The sequence below is a fragment of the Mus caroli genome, unplaced genomic scaffold (genome assembly GCF_978045245.1).
Source record: "Mus caroli unplaced genomic scaffold, Mus_caroli_1 scaffold_1, whole genome shotgun sequence".
Lineage (NCBI taxonomy): Eukaryota > Metazoa > Chordata > Mammalia > Rodentia > Muridae > Mus > Mus caroli.
The window spans coordinates 33378562-33400887 of NW_028227256.1; the positions used below are offsets into that span (position 1 = coordinate 33378562).

Genomic DNA, 22326 nt, shown 5'->3' on the forward strand with positions numbered 1-22326 from the left:
TTATTTTATTTATTTATTTATTTAGGTGCTGGGGATTGGCAGTTGAACCTATAGTCTCATAAACACAAGACAGATACTTTTCTGCTTATACAAGATGCTGGAGAGGCCGTTCCCAGCCCTGCCAATGTACTAGAACAGCTCCAAAGAGTTAGGGAAGTGCGTCTTCGTAGAGTTGCAGTGTCACGTTGAAGGATGCAAGCACAGTGACGCTTGCATGGTTGATTAAAATCTGTCCCAGTCCCCCCATCCTGGAGACCAGCAGTGCAAAGACCCAAGCTTGCATTAGCTACTGAGTTTGCTCTTCTGGTGATTAATGCCTGGGCTGTCTGGGGCCTACCCCAAGTGCTTCTGTATTGGAGCAAAGACATTTGGACTTTTGAAGCCCTGTGCTGAGAACCAGGGAACCAGGGTCAAACACGAGATATGTCTTCTATACTATATGCAAGGGTAGAGAAATAGAATTGACGTTTATTGACCTGGCTATAAACTAAGGCAGTCTAGTAGTTCTTATTCCGAACTCTCGGGTTTGGGCGATTATCATCTTTTTTTTTAAATTTTTAACATTTTTTTGTTTTGTTTTGTTTTGTTGTTTTTTTGTTTTGTTTTTCGAGACAGGGTTTCTCTGTATAGCCCTGGCTGTCCTGGAACTCACTTTGTAGACCAGGCTGGCCTCGAACTCAGAAATCTGCCTGCCTCTGCCTCCCGAGTGCTGGGATTAAAGGCGTGCGCCACCACGCCCGGCTCAACATTTTTTATTATGTATTTTCCTCAATTACATTTCTAATGCCATCCCAAAAGTCCCCCATACCCTCCCCCCCACTTCCCTATTATCATCTTTGAGTGATGGCGGTTTGTTCATCCTTTGCTAAGGCCTTCCTGCTCTTCATCTTGTTTTTGCCTTGTTTCGCTGGTTGGGATGTCTCAGGTCCTTGTCCTCGCCCCATTCTTGGCTTAGGGGATGTTTTCAAAGCTGATCATGGAGGGCTGGGGAGTAGCTCTGCAGTACGGTGCTCGCCTGGCACGCTGGACAGCAGTTCATGTAGCATGCGGATGAGAGAAATAACGGCTGTCACTGTGACGTTGCTTCTTATAACTTCTGTAGATCTCCTTTATCAGAGACCTATTTCTCTCTCTCTCTCTGTCTCTCTCTGTCTCAGGTTAACTGAGAACTGTCCTTCCACCTTTCTGTGGGTTCTAGCAATGAGCCCGGCTGCCTGGCTTTCGCGACAACCCCCTTCTACCTGGTGATATAACCGAATGATTAACTCCTTGGCTTCTGAGATACTGATTTTTTCTCACGTGGATTCAGATGTTGCATGACTGGAGCTGACCTGTCATATTCATGATTTATTGCTCCCTTTTAACATCACTAGATTTAATTTGCTAACATCTTTTCTGGGAAGGTTGGCACTTGTATTCATGAGAGTTGGAGCTGTAACTGTTTTTCCTGTGATTATAAGATGCCATCAGCCTTTTTAATAGCAGGAGAAATAATTGTTTAATAATTAAGTCTTTCCCCCTCTTGTAATTAATATCTCACGTTAGGTGAGCAAGTTTGAGCATATCAGATGATCCTCGTGTCCTCCAGTCGTCTCTCTCCCTGCTCGAGCACCGGCCTCTTACGTCATCTCTGCTGCGATTGCTGCCAGTTTCTCTCCCGCTTCACATTTGGCTATCAAGATCTAGAGTAATTGTAATAGTATGTAAACAATTTGGAACTGGTACATGACTAGCAGGAACCAACTGGAGTTCACTAAGAGGAAAAATTGCTAACTTTCTTTTCATTAACGTGTAATGGGGTAGCATTACCAGGCTCATGCAGTGGAATATCAGTCGCAGGCTAGGATGTGTTTGGATTTCAGCAAAGCTTTCAGCAGCATTTCCTATGGCTAACATGCACACGTGTATTCACTGACTACGGTCTGCCTCTTTCATAGAGATGTCAGTAAATGGACAACTGCCCCCAGGTTTGGAGACTAGGAACCTCCTAAGGTAAAGGAGCAGAGGCCTGATGGAGAAAGGGCTCCTTCGGTCTGGGGACTGCTGGGACAGGAGGGAGGCAGCACATGCTGCTTTCAGCTCTGTGATTCCCCACACAAGGCTTAGCGGGCTCCTGAAACACGAGAGCTGGGTGGACAGGAAGAGGCAGTTTGCTGGGGGTGGGGCTGGGGTGGGGGGCAAAAGGAGGCTGGAGGTGTACTGTAATTTGAGGAGAGTAAGGGTATTTTAAAAATGAAATATATATTTGTATATGTGTGTGTATATATAATATTACCATATGTGTGTATGTATGTATATGTGTGTTTGTGTATATGTATATGCGTGTATGGTAATACTATTGTTTACTCCTAACAGGACATGTGGGGGTTGGGAATATAGGTTAGTTGGTAGAGTGTTTGCTTTGCATACCTGAAGCCTTCAATTTTGATTCCCGGTACTCCATAGGCTTTGTGTGGTGTTATACGACTATGATCCCTGTGCTCAAGAGGTAGAGACAGGAAGATCAGAAATCCCAAATTATCCTCAGCTACATAGAGAGTTTGAGGTCAGCCTGGCTCCATGAAACCCATCTTAAGAAAGGAAAGTCTCTGTGTACAAGTAGTCAGAGTCAAGAAGGATGGGAGCTGGTTAGTTTGTGTCAACTTGACCAAGTAAGCCAGAGGCATCTGAGGAACAGGAGCCTCAGGTGAGAAAAGGCCTCCACCCACTGGCAGGCCTGCAGGCCACTTCTTGATTGGTGGGGGAGGACCCAGCCCATTTCGGGTGGTGCCATCCCTGGACAGGCAGTCCTGGGTATATAAAGAGAGTAAGCTGAACCAGCCAGGAGGAGAAGCCAGGAAGCAGCACCACCCATGGCCTCCACCGTCGTTCCTGCTCTCAGGCTCCTGCCCTGAGTTTCCATCTTGACTGTCCTCGCTGAGTGTGACTTGGGCTGTGTAAGCCGAAGAAATCCTTTCCTTTTCAAATTGCTCTTTCTGGTCACGGTCTTTATCACAGCAATCCGGATCTAAGATAGATAGCAAATTTGAGACCAGCCTGGGCAAAACTCTGTCTCCAGAAAGTTCTTTGGAGATACAAATTGAAATATTAGATATCTAGATATCTGAAGGTATAATTTTATAGATGTTTACAGATAAAGCCTGGGCTTTACTTCAAGAAAAAAAAAATCCAGTAAAGTGAATGAGGCAGAGCGAGAGGAAGGAGACTGGCCAAGGGCGGTTAAGTATTTAAAGGAGATGAGGCTGTGATTATGTCATTACCTCTGCTTTTGTGTATGTGTTCAGTATTTCCCGTGGTAAATGCCATGGAAGATGAGAGGCACGGAGCATGTCCCTGGAGTGGGAGGCAGACCCAGGGACCCTGTCTCCTCTGTCAGTAGCTCTGGCCCTGGAGCTGAGGGATGGCAACAGAGCACACAGCCAGTCGGTCCTTGCAGAATGACCCTGGATGTGGCTTCTCTGGTGAAGTTCAAGTTCGAGTCTGTAGTAGGAGACAAAGCCATACTTCCTGAGACCCTTCTCTGTAATGACTGTGGGGACAGACAGACTTCTAGAGAGAAGGTCATCCCAAGGCTGTGATGGTGACACCGTGCGGTATCTGCTATGCAAAGGGGTAACTGAGGCATGGAGAGAGAGAGAGAGAGCCTGAGGCATGGAGAGAGAGAGAGAGAGAGAGAGAGAGAGAGAGAGCGAGCGCTGCAGCACAGATGTAGAGGTCAGGGGGACAACTTGCTTGAGTGGGGTCTTTCCTCCTACCATGTGGATCCCAGGCTAGGGATTGAACTCAGCTCATCAAGTTTGGTGACAAGTGCTTTTATCTGCTATGCCGTATTACTAGCCCCAGTCTTATTCCTTTTGGACAATGGACCCCACTTTGTTGTTCATCCTGGGCTTCAGTAATCTTCCTAGCAGTCCTGAAGGACTGAGACTATTGGGCTATGCCTCAGGGGTTTTCCAAGCTTTCTAGTGGACACCCTATTCATAAGAGGCACTTTTAGTTTGTATCTCTGCTCTCTCAAATATTATATATGTACAGGTACTAATTTGATAGTATATTTCATAAAACAATTAACAGTCTTCCAACATACATACATTTATTTGTTTGTTTGTTTGTTTGTATGTGCACACATTTGAGATTGTGCTGATGTGGAGGGGGTGCGGGGGATAGGTCAAAGGATAACTCCTTCTACTGTGTAGCCAAGAGATCAAACTCAGTGCAGGGCCCTGCTACCCACTGAGCCATCTTACCAGCCCAATACAACATTTAAAGAAGTAAAGATGAAATCACCATACTTAAATTTGTTTTTCTAACTGTTATTAATGTACAATAATCTAAACAAAACAAAATCTGGTGGCTCTTAACACACACAGAACACCCAAGGTAGGATCCATGGTTAATGTCAATAGCTAGAAGCCTGTTCTATTTATTTATTTTATGTATATGAGCGTTCTATCTGCATATACACCTGCATGCCAGAAGAAGGCATCAGATCCCAATATAGATGGTCATGAACCACCATGAGGTTGGTGGGAATTGAACTCAGGACGTCTGGAAGTACAGACAGTGCTCTTAACCCCTGAGCCATCTCAGCAGCTGTAGCCCATGGCCTTTCTAGTCATGTTCCCTCCGAGCCTGCCATTGCCTTCCAGGAGGCACAGAACCTTCAGTCTCTGTCTGCTTGGTGAGTATTTGTCTGGCTTGAAGTGCAGGGCACCCTATGTGCTCCCTCTCAGGGGCTGGAGGGGAGTAGAATGTACGCACACCCCCATGAGCAGGCAGATCTGCACAGGCCCCACAGTTGGGTTATGTGCAAACAAAAGAGAAATTTACTTATTTTGGACTGGGATCTAAGTGTAAACAGAACTGGTACTGACAGGTTTCAGGTAGGCCTGGCCCTGCAGTCTATGCTCTGTGCTGTCTCCAGGAACCCCTGTCACCACCTGGGTCCCATCTTTGTTTTTGACATGTGGGTCACAGTGGCCACTCCCTCTGGAGGTTGTCATCAGCCAATGCTTCTGTCTTCTTTTTCTTTACTCTGTTGGTTTTTCCTTTGTCATTTATGACCTTTAAAAAACAAAAAACCTGGGGCTGGAGAGATGGCTCAGCAGTTAAGAGTCCTTGCTCTTGCATAGGACCTGGGTTTGGATCAGAGCACCTACAGAATGGTCCACAACTGCCTGTAATTCCAGCTCACTGGATCTGACGCCCTCTCCTGGGATTAAAGGGCACTGGATGCACATAGTACATGGACATGCACACAGGTACAGATATGCGTGCAAACAGAACACCCACACACATAAAATAAAAATCAAAGCCGGGCGTGCTGGCACATGCCTTTAATCCCAGCACTTTGGGAGGCAGAGGCAGGTGGATTTCTGAGTTCGAGGCCAGCCTGGTCTACAGAGTGAGTTCCAGGACAGCCAGGGCTATACAGAAAAACCCTGTCTTGAAAAACAAAAACAAAAACAAAACAAAACAAAAAATCAGTAAGTATCTTTTAAGATTAAAATACATAGTCTGGCATGGTGGCTCACTTAACCCCAGCACTCGGGAAGCAGAGGTGAGTTCCAGGCTAGCCTAGTCTACAAGCAAGTTTCAGGACACCCAAAACAATACAGTGAAACCCTGTCTCAAAATCAAACAAACAACAACAAAAAGATTAAAAACATCTTAAGACAGGCATCATGACACACAACTTTTTTTAAAAAAAAAATATTTGCTTATTTTATGTATATGAGTACACTGTAGCTGTCTTCAGACACACCAGAAGAGGGCATCAGATTCAATTACAGATGGTTGTGAGCCACCATGTGGTTGCTGGGAATTGAACTCAGGTCCTCTGGAAGAACAGTTGGTGCTCTTAACTGCTGAGCCATCTCTCCAGCCCCCAGTGACACACAACTTTAATCCTGTAACTTGGGAGGTAGAGGCAGGAGGATCTCTTAAGTTCTAGGCCAGCTAAGGCTACATAATGAGACTATATCATTAAATAAGTAAATGAATGAATAAATAAATAAAAATAAACAGACTAAGTAATTATTTGACTAAATGAATAGTTAAATTAAAAGCAACGTACTTACTTACGACATGGCGTTTTCATTGGTGGTGTCTATTGAATTGCTGGTTTCCTGAGCACCCACTGTGTTTTTAGCCTATGCTAGAGGAATGAGCCAGCATTGCTACCCTGACATTTGCTGGGAAGAATGAAGCTGGGACTCCTGCTGAAACAGGAATGTGGCAGTCACATTAGAGTCACCACTGATGCCAGGGTTGACAAGAGTAAGAACCCTCTCTCCTGGGACTCATTTCTGAGTCAAGTAATTCATGCTTAAGCAGAAGTTTTTACTGTAGCATTATTCACTGTACACAAAGCTTGACCATACCTCATGGCTATCCCAGGCAGGAAGGAGGTTAGTATATATCATAGCATACCTGGTGGCCTGAGTGGGTGGGACTCTGGGGCCCTGACTCAGAAAGGACAGGCAGTATTTCTTTTTTTATAACTGGTTTTTTTTGAAACAGGGTCTCTCTGTTCCATCTTGGCTGGCCTGTGACTGAATCATGGAGGCCCTCCTGTGTCTGCCTTTCCAGTGCTGGGATTAAAGTGTGCCCAGCCCTGTTTACTTATGTGGAGCTGGCCTTTGTTATGTTGCCTGAGTTAGTCAGGAAGAAGCTGCCTTGCTTTCTGTAGCTCTCTGAGACAGTGCCACTCTCCTATTTTACTGTAAGTGTGAGAAGGCAGACAGTAGATAAAATGCCATTTATGGCATATAAAATGCCAGTATGCAATGCTGTTTCTATACAGCGAAGCCCCGTCATCACTCTTCTGTGCTGCTTCCCCTTGCTGCCCGTGTTTGCTCACTATGTCATCGAGCCTGACATCAGACTTACTCTGTAGTCTAGCCTGGTCTTGAACTTGTGGTGATCCTCCTGCCCCAGCCTCCTGAGTACTGAAATTGTAGGCATGTGCCACTACACCCAGCTTCTGTAGTGCTTATAACTTTTATTTGTTTTGTTTTGTGCATACCGTGAATCACTGGCTCCTCCAATAAATTTAGGCCTGAGTCGTCCTTTATAGCCGCTGCAATTCTGGGTTATAAATACTGGTTGGATCTTCCTAGCTGCACCTTGTACACACTATGAGTATTTCCTTAGTAGTCACTTCCTAGGGATGGAAGAAAGTGCTGAGTCCAAGGTCTTTGCACATTGAACATGTTAATATATGTTGCCATGTTCCTGAAGAAAACATTTCAACTCTTATCAGTAATGACCAGTTCTGTTAATGCAGAGTACCCATCTGACAAATCGAAACGCCACCCCTCCTGTAGATTACTGGGTTGGGTCCCTAGCACTGCCAAAACAAAGCAGTAGACTGGTAGGTAAATTTTAACACCCAAGGTAATTTGCATTTCCTTGGATTAACTTGTATTTATTATATTTGTATTTAAAATTAAGTTTGTAGGCAGGAGAATTGCAGTGAATGTCAGGCCAGCCTAGGCTATAAAGTTTCAGGCCACCATGAGGTACAGATGGAGACCCTACATCACAAAAGGCGGGGGGGTAGGGTGGAGTTGACAAAGAGATGGCTCAATGGCTAAACAAACTAAACTTGTGATTTTTCTAATTGGTTTATAAAGTGATATGGACTGGCCTAGTTAGCCCAATACCTCTCAGTGAATAGTCTCCTTTTGCTTTTGATTTAGATGTCAGATTTGTAATCTGATATTTCTCTCTCTCTCTCTCTCTCTCTCTCTCTCTCTCTCTCCCTCTCCCTCTCCCTCTCCCTCTCTCCCTCTCCCCCTCTCCTCCCTCTCCCTCTCCCTCTCCCTCTCCCTCTCCCTCTCCCTCTCCCTCTCCCTCTCCCTCTCCCTCTCCCTCTCCCTCTCCCTCTCCCTCTCCCTCTCCCTCTCCCTCTCCCTCTCCCTCTCTCTCTCTCTCTCTCTCTCTCTCTCGGCCGGTGTGCCAACTGGAGGTTTAATTTTGTTGGTTTTAAAAGCAAGGTCGGCTTGGTTGGCCTGAAGCTCACTGTAGCCCAGGCTGCCTCTGCCTTCTAATTGCTGGGCTTTATTTCTGAACTCTTTCATTGGTTTGCCCAGTCCAGCACTGCTGTAATCACAGTCGCCTTATTGCCAGGCATGGCAGCGTGTGCCTGTGGGAGAGGCTAAGGTAAGAGGATTACATGATCCCAGGAACCCAAGAGTTTGACAGAAACCTGGGCACCATAATGAGACCCTCATATTGAAAATATGATTTGGGCGTATGAGATGTCTCTTGTTTTACAAGCCTGACCTACCTGAGGTAGAACCCTAGAAACCACATAAATATGGAGAGAGAACCAACTCCACAGAGCTATCCTCCAACCTCCTGCATGTACTGTGGAATACCCTCTCCACCCCTAACATACACCAACATACACACATAACAATAATAATTGACATCATTAAGGTGTAGACATAAAATTAATTAGATTAAATTAAGGGCTTCTTTTAGTATTCCTTTCTGTTGTGACTGACCAGTTTCTGTCTTGGCATGAGTATCTGAGGCCAGCCCCAAGCTATGGATAAAGTGATCTCTACTGTTTGAATGGTTAAGGGTTGTGCACTGAAGACCTTTCTGTGGAACCACAGCTTGCTCTCAAGCTCCCAGAGCCTGTGGGACAGCCTGAGCTCCTGGGCAGTTGGGTGACTGGTTCTCTTGTCTGTTCTCTGGGGGAATAGGGGTGTGGCCACGCCTCTCCCTCGCCTGCCCACTCACGTGGCTGCGGTGGGTGGGTGGTATTGGGCTCCTCTCAGTGCTCAGCAACCCCACTTTTTCTTTGTTATTTATTAGGATTAATTATGATTATTTTACATAGGCTCTCACTTGGGCCCTTGTGTTTGCTTCAGTGCAAGCAGTTTACCACCTGCACCATCTCCCAGCCTCCCACTGCCTTCCTGTGGCCTTGGAAACCCAGCATGACTGAGCACAGCCTACCCAGCAACTACAGCCTTCTGGTCTCCTAGCCTCTGCCAGGTCACTTGCCCAGCCTGGGAGGAGCATGGTCACCACGTAGATGAAGCTATGATAGTGGATGAATGGCCCCAGTCTTCCCAGGCTGGAAGGGAAGGAGTTTGTCCCACTCTGGCTCAGGCCTCTCCCACCCCTAAGAGCTGGGAAGGGCGGCTGCTCCTCCTGCTGGCTGAGGTCAGCACTATTAATAGCCAGCTTAATCCTGCTCAGGCCTGGGGAGAGGGAGGAAAAGGAGCTGGTTGCCAGGAAGTCAGAGTGTCCAGCCATCTGTAGGTGCAGACCGGTGACCCAAGGCCGTGGTGTCCAGTCACCAAGTCAACATCCAGGACCTGTTGTGGGAACTTGGGATTTTGCCTTATTGGGTGACCCAGTGAGGAGGTCACCTAGGATAGCACCATCTCGGATAGTAAGACCCCTTGTCTGATCCAGGCTTTCCTCCCAGGGAGAAAAGTAGCTGGACTGATGGGGGCCCCTTTGGACTTTGAAACCCAGAACCCAGGAACACATTTCCTTATAGTCTTTAATGGATTGTAAAAAAAAAAAAAAAAAAAAAAAAAAAAAATTTATGGGAGGGAGGAAGACATGGCAGTTTGCTAAAATAAGTGTCGTTCAGGGTGGGGTTCTGGCCTTCTAGGGCTCTGGAGACTTCCCTTTAAAATCTGGATGAGGGTTTGGAGCTCCTGGATACTGGGTATAAGGAAGCCTTCAGGGTTAGCTGGGACGATGTGTAAGCTGTGGGCAGAGATGACAGATGTGCCACAGCTGGGGATGCTGGCATACTTATGTAAGCCCAGTGTTTGGGAAGAAGGCAGGAGGATGAGAAGTTTAAGGCCATCATATGCTACATAGTGAAGTCAAGATTAACTTGGCCTACATGAGACCCTGTCTCAGAAAACCGAACTAAACAAAACCAGATGCGACACGGGAAAGCTGGAAGCAAAGGGTGTCTCTGAGGGACTTGGGTTATAGGTTCTTTCTCCCTCTGCCTCCACCTTTTAACCCCTTCCGTGTGAATCAGGGCCATAGGGCAGGGGTGGGGTGGGATGGGGGAGTGGAAATTCACCTATGGCTGCCTGGGAAGGGGAAGGGTCCTCCTGGCTAGTTCTGGGACAAAGGTCAGTAAAGGGTAGAGTGGGCAAGCTTGCCTCAAGGTAGGACCTGATACACTTAAGGACAGCCAGGATTCCAGGATGCCTCTTTCCTGTGGTCCCTCCCACTCAACTGTCCCCTTTTCAAACAGTGCTGGTACTTAGGACATTGGGAGAAGCAGTGTTAGCATGTTTTTACAGTATTTCCTTGCATTTTGCTTTATTTCTATGTGTGTGGGCATGTGAATGCTATGATGCACATGTGCATATGTCAGAGGGTAACTTTGGCTTGCTGTCTGTTTGCTCCACCAGGTGGGTTCTCTGTATTAAACTCAAGCCTCAGGCTGGGCCACACCCTTACCCACCAAGCCATCTTGCAGACCTTAGAGTGCTGTCTTATTATTTATTTTTATGTGTTTTGGGGTCTGTGTCTGTGTGTGAGCATATGTACACACATGCAGGTACCTGTGGAGGCCAGAAAAGGACAGTAAATGTCCTAGAGCTGTAGTTTCTGGCAGTTGTGAGCCACCAGTCCTGAAAGAGCAACTCACGTGCTTAGTGCTGAGCCATCGCGATAGCCTCCCTCTCAGAGCCTCTTCTTTTTTTTTTTTTAATATTTTTTTATTATGTATTTTCCTCAATTACATTTCCAATGCTATTCCAAAAGTCCCTCCCATACCCTCCCCCCCACTCCCCTACCCACCCATTCCCACTTTTTAGCCCTGGCGTTCCCCTGTACTGGGGCATATAAAATTTGTGTGTCCAATGGGCCTCTCTTTCCAGTGATGGCCGACTCATCTTTTGATACATATGCAGCTAGAGTCAAGAGCTCCAGGGTACTGGTTAGTTCATAATGTTGTTGCACCTATAGGGTTGCCGATCCCTTCAGCTCCTTGGGTACTTTCTCTAGCTCCTCCATTGGGGGCCCTGTGATCCATCCAATAGCTGACTGTGGGCATCCACTTCTGTGTTTGCTAGGCCCCGGCCTAGTCTCACAAGAGACAACTATATCAGGGTCCTTTCAGCAAACGCTTGCTAGTGTATGCAATGGAGCCTCTTCTTTCTAAAGTTACTTTGTGTGTTCCTTTTGACTATAAAATTAATACAGTTAGTTATGGAAATGTGGAATGTCTGTATAAAAAGGAGAATAATGAGAAAGCCCATGCTCAGGTTACACAATATGAGACTGATGTTTTGGGGCTAAAAGTAGCCGAGTACCAGCAATTATATACGGACAACCAAATATTAGCACTTTGTTATATTTCCTCCTTGAGAAGTGAAATTTCCAGCTGTAAATGCATCATTTAAAAAATCTTAATTTCTTATTTCAGCCACAGCTCAAGTTCCATTATCTAGTTGAATGATCCTCACAGCAAAGTGAGGGAGTTCATTAAAATGCACTCCTGTGAGAGTTAGAATCCACATAAACTATAAACTAGAGTTAGCAAACTATGAACTTGGTTGTCTTGGGTGACATCCCTAGTTTGTCCTGTCTCCTGTGCTGGGGTGGCAACCCCTCCCTGCTAGGTAAGCTGTCTAACACTGAGTGGTGTCCCCAGCTCTTCCTCTGTTTGCTTCATTTTTTTATAAAGTATCTTTGTTTAGTCTTTGAAATGTCATACATGGGTACTATGTATTTTTATCATATCCAACTTTCCAGCTTTGCCTGCCTGGTCTCGTGCAAGTCTCGTGCAGGCATTCAGGGCTGGCATGAGCTTGTGAATGTGTGGGCCATGTCATGTCCACAGTGCAGCTCTCCTCCCAAACCTGCAGCCGTCCTTCTTCCTGCCCCATCCTTCTTTAAGCCTTGTTGTTGATGGTGGTGGGGTGTTGTGAGCTGAGGTGAATGTTGTGGAGCTGTTGTAGAGTGTTGTGGGCTGAGGTGGTGTTGTGGGCTGTGGTGGGGTATTGTGGGCTATAGTGGGGTGTTGTTGGCTGAGGTGGGTGTTGTGGGGCTATTGTAGGGTGTGGTGGGTGTCATGGGCTGTGGTGGGTGTTGTGGGCTGTGGTCGGTGTTGCGGGGTTGTGGTAGGGTGTTGTAGGGTGTTGTGTGGCTGTGGTAGGGTATTGTGGACTGTAGTGGGGTATTGTGGGCTGCAGTGGAGTGTTGTGGGCTGTGGTGGAGTGTAGTGGGCTGTGGTAGGGTGTTGTGATCTATGGTGGAATGTTGTGGGTTGTGGTGGGTGTTGCAGGGTTGTGGTGGGGTGTTGTGTGGCTGTGATAGGGTGTTGTGGACTGTAATGGGGTGTGGTCTGTGGTGGAGTGTTGTGGGATGTGGTGGGTGTTGCGGGGTTTTGGTGGGGTGTGGTGGAGTGTTGTGTGGCTGTGGTAGGGTATTGTGGACTGTAGTAGGGTGTTGTGGGCTGTGGTGGGTATTGTGGGGTTGTGGTAGTAGTGCCACAGTTGTCCCATTTAGGGCTGAGCAGTCCTAGTCACTTTTAGCACTCTGACCAGTTAATGAATCTGTCCATTGTCTGCTGCCTACTGTAAAAAGTTTCTCTGACTATGGCCGAGAAGCAGCACACATCTATGGGTATAAACATAATAAACAAGCATTTAGAAAGCAGTTTGACAATATGACCATTTAACCAAAGAACTCTACTAAGCACTACCTGGGGCCTAGGACCTTCCCAGACGTGGGTCTTAGACCAGGGTTACTGTGCCAGACATGAATTCTCTCCTTTGGAGCAGGCTTCAAGCCCAATCAGAAATGCCTGGTTACCTTGAATAGCCGACTGCTGTTGCAGCTGTGGACACATCTTGGCTGGTAGGCTGCTGCTTCAGCAGTGGCCAGTGATGGTTAAGCCGCTGCTGTCCTCTCTTCCTGGTAGTCTACTTTACATGGCATATCAGCAGTACAGAAACTCCGAAATGACTAACTCTGGCATGCTGCTTCTCATGTCTGCATCCCGTCTCCTTCCCTCTCTGTCTTTGCAGCTGAGTGGATGAAGAGGAGTAGAGTGAGAGAAGGCTCCTGGCTGCATCTGAGCCTTCCTAACTGAAAGGACAAAATGGAGCTGTCTTGAGCAGAGAAGAGAAAGACTGTGGGGTCATGAGCTAGCTCCTAGCCCTGTCAGGTTCCAGGCGTTGAGGCTTTTAGCTTACACTTGGATAGAAGATTTGAGGGCACAGAAGAAGGCTACAAAATTTTACTTAGAGTCTGGGAATATAGCACAGTGTTCCAGTGCCTGCCTAACCTGCACACAGCCTTGGGTTGGGATAGCGGTGCTCTCTGATGTGGGCAGGATGGTGCAGGCCCTATAACCCCTGCACTTGGGAGGTAGTGGCGGGAGGGTCAGGGGCTCAGCTCCACAGGGAGCTTCAGAAAGTTCAGCTACATGAGACCCTGCCTTGAAGAAGCAGATTTTTTTTTTTTTTTAATTTGAGCTATCTTGACACTTGTCTATTTAAGTCACTAACAAGGACCCAGCTCTCCAGCATTAAGAGGTCAGGGAGGAACCAAGGATAGTGACACACCTCTACACACTTGTAATTCAAGCCCTTAAAAACTAAGTCGGGAGGTTCATGAGTTCAAGGTCAGCACAAGCTACAGAAGACAAAATCTGGCTGCTCACAACTACTGTCACTGCAGCTTAGTTCTGGGGACCTGACACCCTCTGCTGGCTTCCAGGGGCACTAAGAGTGCATACATGTGGTACACAGAATGCATCTGGGGAAACACATACATTTTTTTTTAATTAAAAAAAAGAAAAGGAAGAAAGGAAAAGGAAAAAGGAAGAAAAGAAAGAAAAGGAAGAAGTCCTGGGGTCAGGAATACAGCAGGGAAATTTCTGTTGCCAACAGGAAAGGGGTTTCCAGGAGGGAGTAAGGACCACTGGCCATCAGGTCCTCTAAGAATAAAACCTTCCCATTGAAGGTCACTGGTGACCTTAACAGAACTGTCTTCTGTGAGAAAGAAAGGTTCTGCCATGATGAACAGCTGTCCTCATTGGCAAAGCACACAGCTTGGGGGGCCTGAGCTAGCCCAGCATAGGGTTCTAAATGGCTTCTTAGCTAGAAACCTTTGTGTAGGACCCAGTGGGCAAGCTAGTGTCAAGAATTTTTGGCATTGAGCAAGGCCAACTGTTCAGTGGTTCCCTAGGGCTCCATACCTACCAGGGGCCTGCCATGTGGGCAGCTGCTAGACTCTGTCCAGCTGTCATGTGCACGCCCTGACCATGGGCTTCCTGTGGTCTTGTACTACAGCCTCACTCTTCCTGGAGGCCTCAGAAGCCCTGGCAGGCAGCACCAGGCACAGCCTGTCATTCTCTCCTCCTCTTCTTCTTCCTCCTCTCCATCTTTTTTTCCTTCTTGTGACAGGGGCTTAAGTATAGTCTAGGCAAGCATGGGTTTGGTTGTATAACTCAGGATGGCCTCAAACTTGCAGCAATCCTCCTGTTTTTGCTTCTCGAGTATTGGGATAACAGATGTGAGTTACCATACCCAGTTTCTGTACTCTTTAAACAGAAGGTCCTTAATGTAAGGTCTTTCCAAGCACTGTGGTCCTCCTATTCATGAGAGCAGTATCTGAAATCTGGCAAGGAAGGCAGACTCCTGTGACTGCCCAGTGACTCAAGCCTAATGTGTTGACATTGCTTCATACCTGACCTAGTGTGCTGTCTCCACAGGCAAGTCCCACCTGGCCATTGTGCAGAAGGTGAACAATGAGGGCGAGGGCGACCCCTTCTACGAGGTGCTGGGCCTGGTCACCCTGGAGGACGTCATCGAGGAGATCATCAAGTCTGAGATCCTGGATGAGTCGGACATGTACAGTGAGTTGAGCCCTCACCGTGGGCCCAGAATCCTATTGTATCTCTGAAGTCTGGTATCCCTAGGCAGAGAGGCTACAGTGCAGGAACCCCTGAGTCAGGTCTGGTAGTCAGCTAGGTGCCCTGTATTGTCTGTGGGGAGGAAGGGCACAATGCTGAGCCTCCTCTGCCCTCCCTGCCTGGAGCCTGCTGCTCTGTGTGGAGAGAAGCCTGGGAAGTAGAGTTCAGGTTCAGACCTTTCCTCTTACAGCTGATAATCGGACCCGGAAACGGGTGTCCATGAAAAACAAGCGTGACTTCTCTGCCTTCAAGGACACTGACAATGAACTCAAAGTGAAAATCTCACCTCAGCTTCTTCTGGCTGCTCATCGCTTCCTGGCCACAGGTAAGAGCGTGAAGCGCCTTCCGCCATGGGTAGAAGGAAATGTAGTCACAGAGGGAGTAACCCTGGGCCTCTGATCATTCCTCCCAAGGAGGACACAGAGTGCTGGGACACATTCACCTTGGAGAGGTCTGGGTATCTTACCCCCTTCCTTCCACAGAGATCACCATGTTCACCATAGCTGCCACAGACTTGCAGACACAATCTAGCTAGTGTACAGAGCAAGCACTGAGACATCCAAGGGAGTACCCAGCCCCCGGGCCCTTCAGGCTGTCTCCCTCTGACCTGCTAACCTGCCCTGAAGTAGGGCCTCCACCTTCCCTCTGTGCTGTGCTGTGCTGTGCTGGTTCCTACAGAGCTGACGTGTACCTCAGCGGCACTCTTCCCGTCCCTCTAATTTAAAGCACCTTTGGGACGTGGGTGACAGTTGAGACAAACCCTGCCACCCATGCTGCCACTTCCCTTCCGGCTCACTTGCTAAAAGTGTCGGTCAACCCCCTTTTCCTTTGTGTTCTCCGATATGACGCAGGGTAGTCATTGTAGGAACACATAATTAACACGCACCAGCCAAGAATGCATTGAAGTGCTCTACTGTGGTACCACTTAAACATGAGACCACCCAGGGAAGTCGTGTCCCTATCTCCCTGATGAGAAAATGGAGACACGTACGTTCAGTAGTCTGCCAAACGGCAGGACTGCTGTACCGGAGCTGTGGAGGCTGGCTGGTGCCATCTAAGCAGCAGAAGCCAAGCGTGGTACTTGCCAGGGAGGTGCAGGCTGAAGAAAGGGCCCACGCAGGGAGGAAGCCATCTTAGTACAGAGTGGCATGGTCACGTCCATGTTGGCCGCCCGTCCCGGGCGGGCACCTGTGAAGTCCTGTCTCTCTCCTGCAGAGGTGCCCCAGTTTAGCCCCTCTCTGATGTCAGAGAAGATCCTGCTCCGGCTGCTCAAGTACCCCGATGTCATTCAGGAGCTCAGGTTCAATGAGCACAACAGGTACTGCGTTCGCCACTACCTGTACACCCGGAACAAGCCGGCAGATTGCTTCGTCCTCATCCTGCAGGTGAGCCTCGGACCCAAGGCCTGAGTGTGCAGGCTACTCACGCCTCCCCACACCTGCACCTCGCCTTCTGATGAACCACGAGAGAGTCTACGGCCTACCCTTGAGTGTGCTTGCTCCAGGTTGTGTGTCATCTCCGAGAGGCCACTCTTGTGCCCACAGGTCAAGCCCTTGAATGCTGCAGGGCACTGTAGCCAAGCGTTTATGCCTCTCTGTTGTGTGCTCTGCCCTGCTTTAGCCCCTCTCCTGTTGCCACACAGGCCTCACACCATCTCAAGCCACGCTAACCTTAACCCTATGTTCTTTCAGGGGAAGGTGGAGGTAGAAGCAGGCAAGGAGAACATGAAGTTTGAGACAGGCGCCTTCTCGTACTATGGAACCATGGCACTCTCCATGGCACCCCCAGGTGAATTGTGAATCAGGTCCCTGGAGCTCTCTAATACTTGCAAAGTAAGGGCCCTGGATGGCTCAGAGCAGAAGGAGGCAGGAAGGACCAGAGTTGCCGGGCCTAAGGGAACAGAATGGCCTCTTTCCTGTTGGAAGGCTGAGGGACAAGAGAGGAGCAGAGGGTGTCCTGAAGCAGCAGGGGGACCAGCTGCTGCGGGAAGGTCTGCAGTCAGGGATGGTCGGGAGCCAGGCAGCTCATGAGCTTTAGAAACGAAAGGGAGCACCTGCCTTTGACTGCGGACATTGTGGTGAGATTAGGATGGAGCCACTGGAGTATCGTAACTAAAGCATCCGGGTAGGATGGGGGGACACAAAGGACTGCGTGACACCTGGGGAGTTGGGAGACTGGTATTGGGCGGTAGGTGGCTCAGAGCTGATTTGCCTGGGAAAGTTGTAGATGACTTTCTCAGGGCCTCAGTGACTGCATTTTGGTCAGATTTGGGCAGGCATTGCGATCTGGGTCCCCCAAGGATGACCTCTGGTCCTGGGTGACTCAGGAGGTCATTTTGGGGAAGGGTAGAACCTCACATCCTAGCAGGTCTCAACCCCTCCCCAACAGTCTTCCCCCATGTGAGAACTCTGACCTTGGCAGGGGTGTGCCAGCTTGCTGCAGGGGGAAGAATGAAAGCCACACTTGGTGTGTAGAACAGGCTATGCCAGGAGGTGTCTGCTGTAGCTCTTGGGATTCCTGTGCCACGCTTTTCCCTTTGACAAGAAGCTCCCAGTGCACAGGGCCAGGGCATCCGTGAATATCACACAGGTTAACCACTACATCCTCTGCCTGGGCATTAGGATGAGCTGGGGTATTAGGCTCCTGGGGTCAAGATGGAAGGCAAACAAGCCGAGCTCTAAAGCAGATGTACCGCGCCCGCACCTGTCATGTCTAACAGAGACTGAGCTGCCCCTGCCAGAGCATCCTTGTCTTGTTGCTTGGGAAGTTTTGGTTTTTTGGAATGGCCTTGCTCTGTAACTGGCCTGGGACTCTTTTTCCTCCTGCCTTAGCCTCCTGATGCTGAGATTGTAGATACCAGCTGATGTTTACTGTAGGTACCAGCTAATGTTTGGGGAGATCTTGTTCAGAAGGGCTTGGGGGGCTGCTCCCAGTGCTAATGAACAGTGGCTGGAAGCCAGGCACATCTGTATACAGCTCCTTGGTCTATCCTGAAGCCAGGCACTTTTGCATACAGCTCCTTGGTCTATCCTTACCCCCAGCACCTTTCTTATCTAAGTGTGTCCCTTAGATGGGACTCTGGCCCACTCCCACCCTACCCTGCTTGAAGTAGCCTGAGACCATCAATCTTCCTCTCCATCCTGTTTCTGGGGTCTGTGACCCCTCCAGGTCACTGATTTCCTCCTCTGTTGCTTCAGTGCCTCCTGTGCAGGCTGGGTGTTCAACAGGCAAACTGAACTCCCTGCTCTCCTGGCTCTCAGGTAATGGGGCATGCTAGAGAAATGCACAGCGCCACCTGTTGCTAGAGCTTTGTACTGCAGCTGCACTAATGGCTCCCTTAGGAACCTGGGGACTTAGGATCTAGCCTGACTCTTAATAGGTATTGTCTCTACATGGCCTAGAGTTCACTTTCTGGATGGGTCTGCCACAGTCCTAGAAGGGCCATTCCAAAGGTCCATCAGTCCAGGAGAAAGAATTACCCAGCAGAAACACAGTCGCATGCACTGCCCAGATGAATAGGGGATTGTTCCATACCAAGCCAGGTGAGCACGCTCAGCCTGAACAAACAGCCCAGTGGCTAACACCCTGCTCCAGCCCATTCACATGCCTCTGCAGGATGGCATGCCAGCCCCTCAGCTTTCTTAGCCTTTCTTCAAGCCTAAGGAGTGAGGCTACAGCCCCAGTCAGCCCGTCCCTCTGAATCTGTATCTGCTGTTCTTAACTAAGCCCCATCCCCGTCTTCCTCTCACTCGGAACATGGGACTAACACTGTCTCCAGTTAAGAGCTTTGGGGCAGTGGGAGCGAGAGCTGATATAGAAGATAATGGGGTCCAACTGTGATATCCCTCTTTTCTCTGTAACAACTAAAAGGGGACATTCCCACCAGCAGCTACTCTGCCAGGTGCTGTTCCTGGCCTTTGCCTCGCCAGGAACCATGGGAGCAGTTAGAGACATTGAGCTTGAACCCTCACATGCACTGCAACCAAAGGGATGTGGGAAGGAGCCGGCCACCCTCATATTCTGACCAAGCTGGGGAGCCCTGCATGGGTCAGGACCAACTCAGGACACACTCACACACATGTGCGCGTGCACGCACACACAAACACACACACTTACTCTCTCTCTATCCCCCTCCCTCATAACCCAAAGCTTCACACATGCTAGACAAGTATCTACTACTGAGCTACATACCTAGCCACCCAGCCCTCAATGTTTCTTGTTTTTATCACTATACTTGATTGCTCTTATTCTTTTTCTTTTTTTAAGTTTTTTTTTTTTTTTTTTTTTTTTGGTTTTTCGAGACAGGGTTTCTCTGTATAGCCCTGGCTGTCCTAGAACTCACTTTGTAGACCAGGCTGGCCTCAAACTCAGAAATCCGACTGACTCTGCCTCCCGAGTGCTGGGATTAAAGGCGTGCACCACCACTGCCAGGCTTTATTTATTCATTTTTATGTGAGTACATTGTAGCCCTCCTCAGACACACCAGAAGAGGACATCGGATCCCACTATAGATGGTTGTGAGCCACCATGTGGCTGCTGGGAATTGAACTCAGGACCTCTGGAAGAGCAGTCAGTGCTCTTAACCACTGAGCCCTATTTTTTGAAAGTTTTATTTCTGTACGTATTTTACATATATGGGTACTTTGCCTGAATGTGCCTCTGCACACCATGAGACAGCCTCAGACAGTTGTGAACTGCTGTGTGCATGCTGGGAATTGAACTCGGGATCTTCAGAAGAACAGTGAGTGCTCTTACCCACTGAGCGTTGCTCCAGCCCTGATCTTTACCTTCATTATGTGAACTTTTCTCTTAAAGTTTCTCATTATACCACACTATTCTGACTCCCTGTCTTAAAATAATAAGATGGTGACTTAGTTGTCACTCACTGACTTGAGCCTCCCTCCCTCTTCTGTTCTTATTGTTTCATGGGTGGTATTTTATGCACCCGTAGCCTGAATCCTGGTGTTTGCATCTAAAATGGACACTCCTGTAAATCGCCATCAGGGTCAGGCGAGAAGACTCGGAAGTGACAGTTCTTGCCTGAGCTCAGTCCCCAGAATCCATGTGGAATGAGACAGCTGGCTCCTGAAAGCTGTCCTCTGACCTCCATGAGTGCACACAGTACACACATGCATGTTCATGCATGCACATGCACAAATTAGAAGGTAAATATTAAGGGACTGGAAAGACAGCTCAGTAGTTAACTGCTCTTCCCGAGATTCAATTCTCAGCACCCACATGGTGGCTCCCAACCATCTGTAATGGGATCTCATGCCTTCTTCTGGCTTGTAGGTGTACATGCAGACAGAACACAAAATGTGTCTTTTTTCTTTTTTCTTTAAAAATATAAAGATCAGGGCTCCATAGTTGAGAAGAGTGCTAACTGCTTTTGTAGAGTGTATAGGTCCAGTCCCCAGCAGCCACATGGCTCCTGACAATGCTCACTTTTTTTTTTTTTTTTAAGAGTAGGTCTTATTCTGTAGCCCAGAATGGCTTGGAGCTCATTATGTAGCCCAGGCTGGTTATGAATGCATGTAGCACTGGGAACTTTAAATTCAGTTCTTGGGACACTCAACGCTAGAGCTTTTGGCTAGTATGTTCTAGGCCCAGGGTTTGATACCCAGTACTGTAGTAAACAAACAAATCCCGCCCCTGTTGTTGTGGTAGTATTAACTAAGGGATAGCTCATCATTCAAATACCTTGAAATGTTTTAAATTTATTACAATTATTTGCATGTATATGTGTACAAGCAAGTGTGCACAGGTGCATGTGGGCGGTCAGAGGGCAACTTGTGGGAGTCCGTTCTCTCCTTCCACCCTGTGGTCCAGGGAATGGTACTCAGGTGGTTAGGCTTGGTGGTGAGTGTGAAAATATTAAGTAATAATGCTAGTATTCCTTTTCTCCCTGGGACCTAGGCAGAGTTTCTGTTTACATTTGCTCCTGCACATGGCCTTCCAGTGACCCTCTGCTTTTTACTCTTAGTAGAGGGGCTGCTACCTGTGTATGTTCCTAGGCTTTTCTAAAGGACAACCAAAGCCACACAGAGGCACCTGCATAGTCTTACTCTGTTAAAGGCTCTATTGGTCCATTGAGTCTCTGGGTCCAGCATTCTGTCTCCACTGTGGTTAACTCAGTGGTTAGTAACTTCATAGCTACTTAGAGCAGTGCGGATGAGCCCACTCTGGTCTGCCCCAAGCAAGCTCCCTCACTCTTCAGAGTTAGTGTCTCTGTGTACAGCAGTGTCCTCTAAGTGTTCTCAGTGCTAAGAGCCAAGGATGGGCTAGCTCAGTGCCTCTGTTTCTTTGTTCTTCCTTTGGATTCCAGTCACTGCCCTTGCCTGGGTAGAGAGGTCTATGCCACCTCTGGAGCCTCTGGCTTTCTGGGACAAGGGCCAGTTATCCTATTCCAGGGCTGGGGTTACACTGACCACACCTTTGACAGGTATCATGTTCCTGGGCAGGATTCATAGCGAGGATGCAAGCTGTGTGTCTTCTTTTTCTTGAGACAAGATTAGACTAGCTGAGTCTAGTCTAAAATGGGATTACAGGCATGGGCAAGTCAGCTGTTCTTTTTCATACTTGTATTTTGTTTAGTATATACAATTTAAGGCAGTTATGATACTGTACGACTATAATCCCAACACTTGGGCAGTAGATAGGAGAATGGTGAATCAGAGACCAGCTTGTGCTGTGTAATGAGACCTTGCTTCAAAAACGTTTTAAAAAATTATTTTACTTAGCTGGGTGGTGGTGGTACACACCTTTAATTCCAGCACTTGGAAGACAGAGGCAAGTAGATAGATCTTCGTGAATTCGAGGTCAGCTCGGTCTACAGAGTGAGTTCCAGGACAGTCAAGACTACATAGAGACACCCTGTCTCAATTTTTAAAAATCACTTTACTTTTTCATTCATGTGTGTCTGCATGAGTACACATGCACCGCTATGTCAAAGCCAGAAGTTATCAGATCTCTTGACGATGTTGGTGGGGCACGAGACCTGATGCATGGCTTCTTCGATCTGAACACCAGTCCTTATATTATGCAGCGAGCTCTCTTAACGGAGCCAGCCCGTCTCCTGGTCTTTCTTTTTTTAAGGCAGGGTCATTTTGTGTAAGTTGGTGTTAGACCAGGATGGTTTGTCTGTTGTGTGGGAAATCATTGTTATCTTGACTAATGAGGGGTTTGAGGCCATAAATGTTGTCTTGGTTTTCATTTCCTGGCTGGTTTGCTTGGGTGGCATCCTTAGTACTTATCATGTGACACTTTTAAGCACAGTAATTCACTGACCCTGTGCAGCAAGAGCTTCCATGTGCGTGTTCCTGTTTGGCCCTGAAAACTGTGACCTATTCTGTGTGGAACATTGATAGAGTCCCTAACATCCATGGCCAAGGTCGGGCAGG

General features: G+C 48.0%; 1 protein-coding gene across 2 annotated transcripts in view; it reads left to right on the top strand.

The window, feature by feature from the left end:
- Window positions 1-22326, top strand: part of Cnnm4 (cyclin and CBS domain divalent metal cation transport mediator 4) — a 37839-nt gene that overhangs the window by 12265 nt on the left and 3248 nt on the right. Inside the window, exons 2-6 of one of the 2 annotated variants that reach the window (XM_029480158.2) lie at window positions 14726-14869; window positions 15117-15251; window positions 16142-16311; window positions 16618-16714; window positions 18124-18186. In XM_029480158.2, coding sequence (XP_029336018.2) covers window positions 14726-14869; window positions 15117-15251; window positions 16142-16311; window positions 16618-16714; window positions 18124-18186 — 609 coding nt within the window. The remainder of the gene's footprint in view (window positions 1-14725; window positions 14870-15116; window positions 15252-16141; window positions 16312-16617; window positions 16715-18123; window positions 18187-22326) is intronic. The other variant, XM_021165423.2, reaches the window with a different exon arrangement.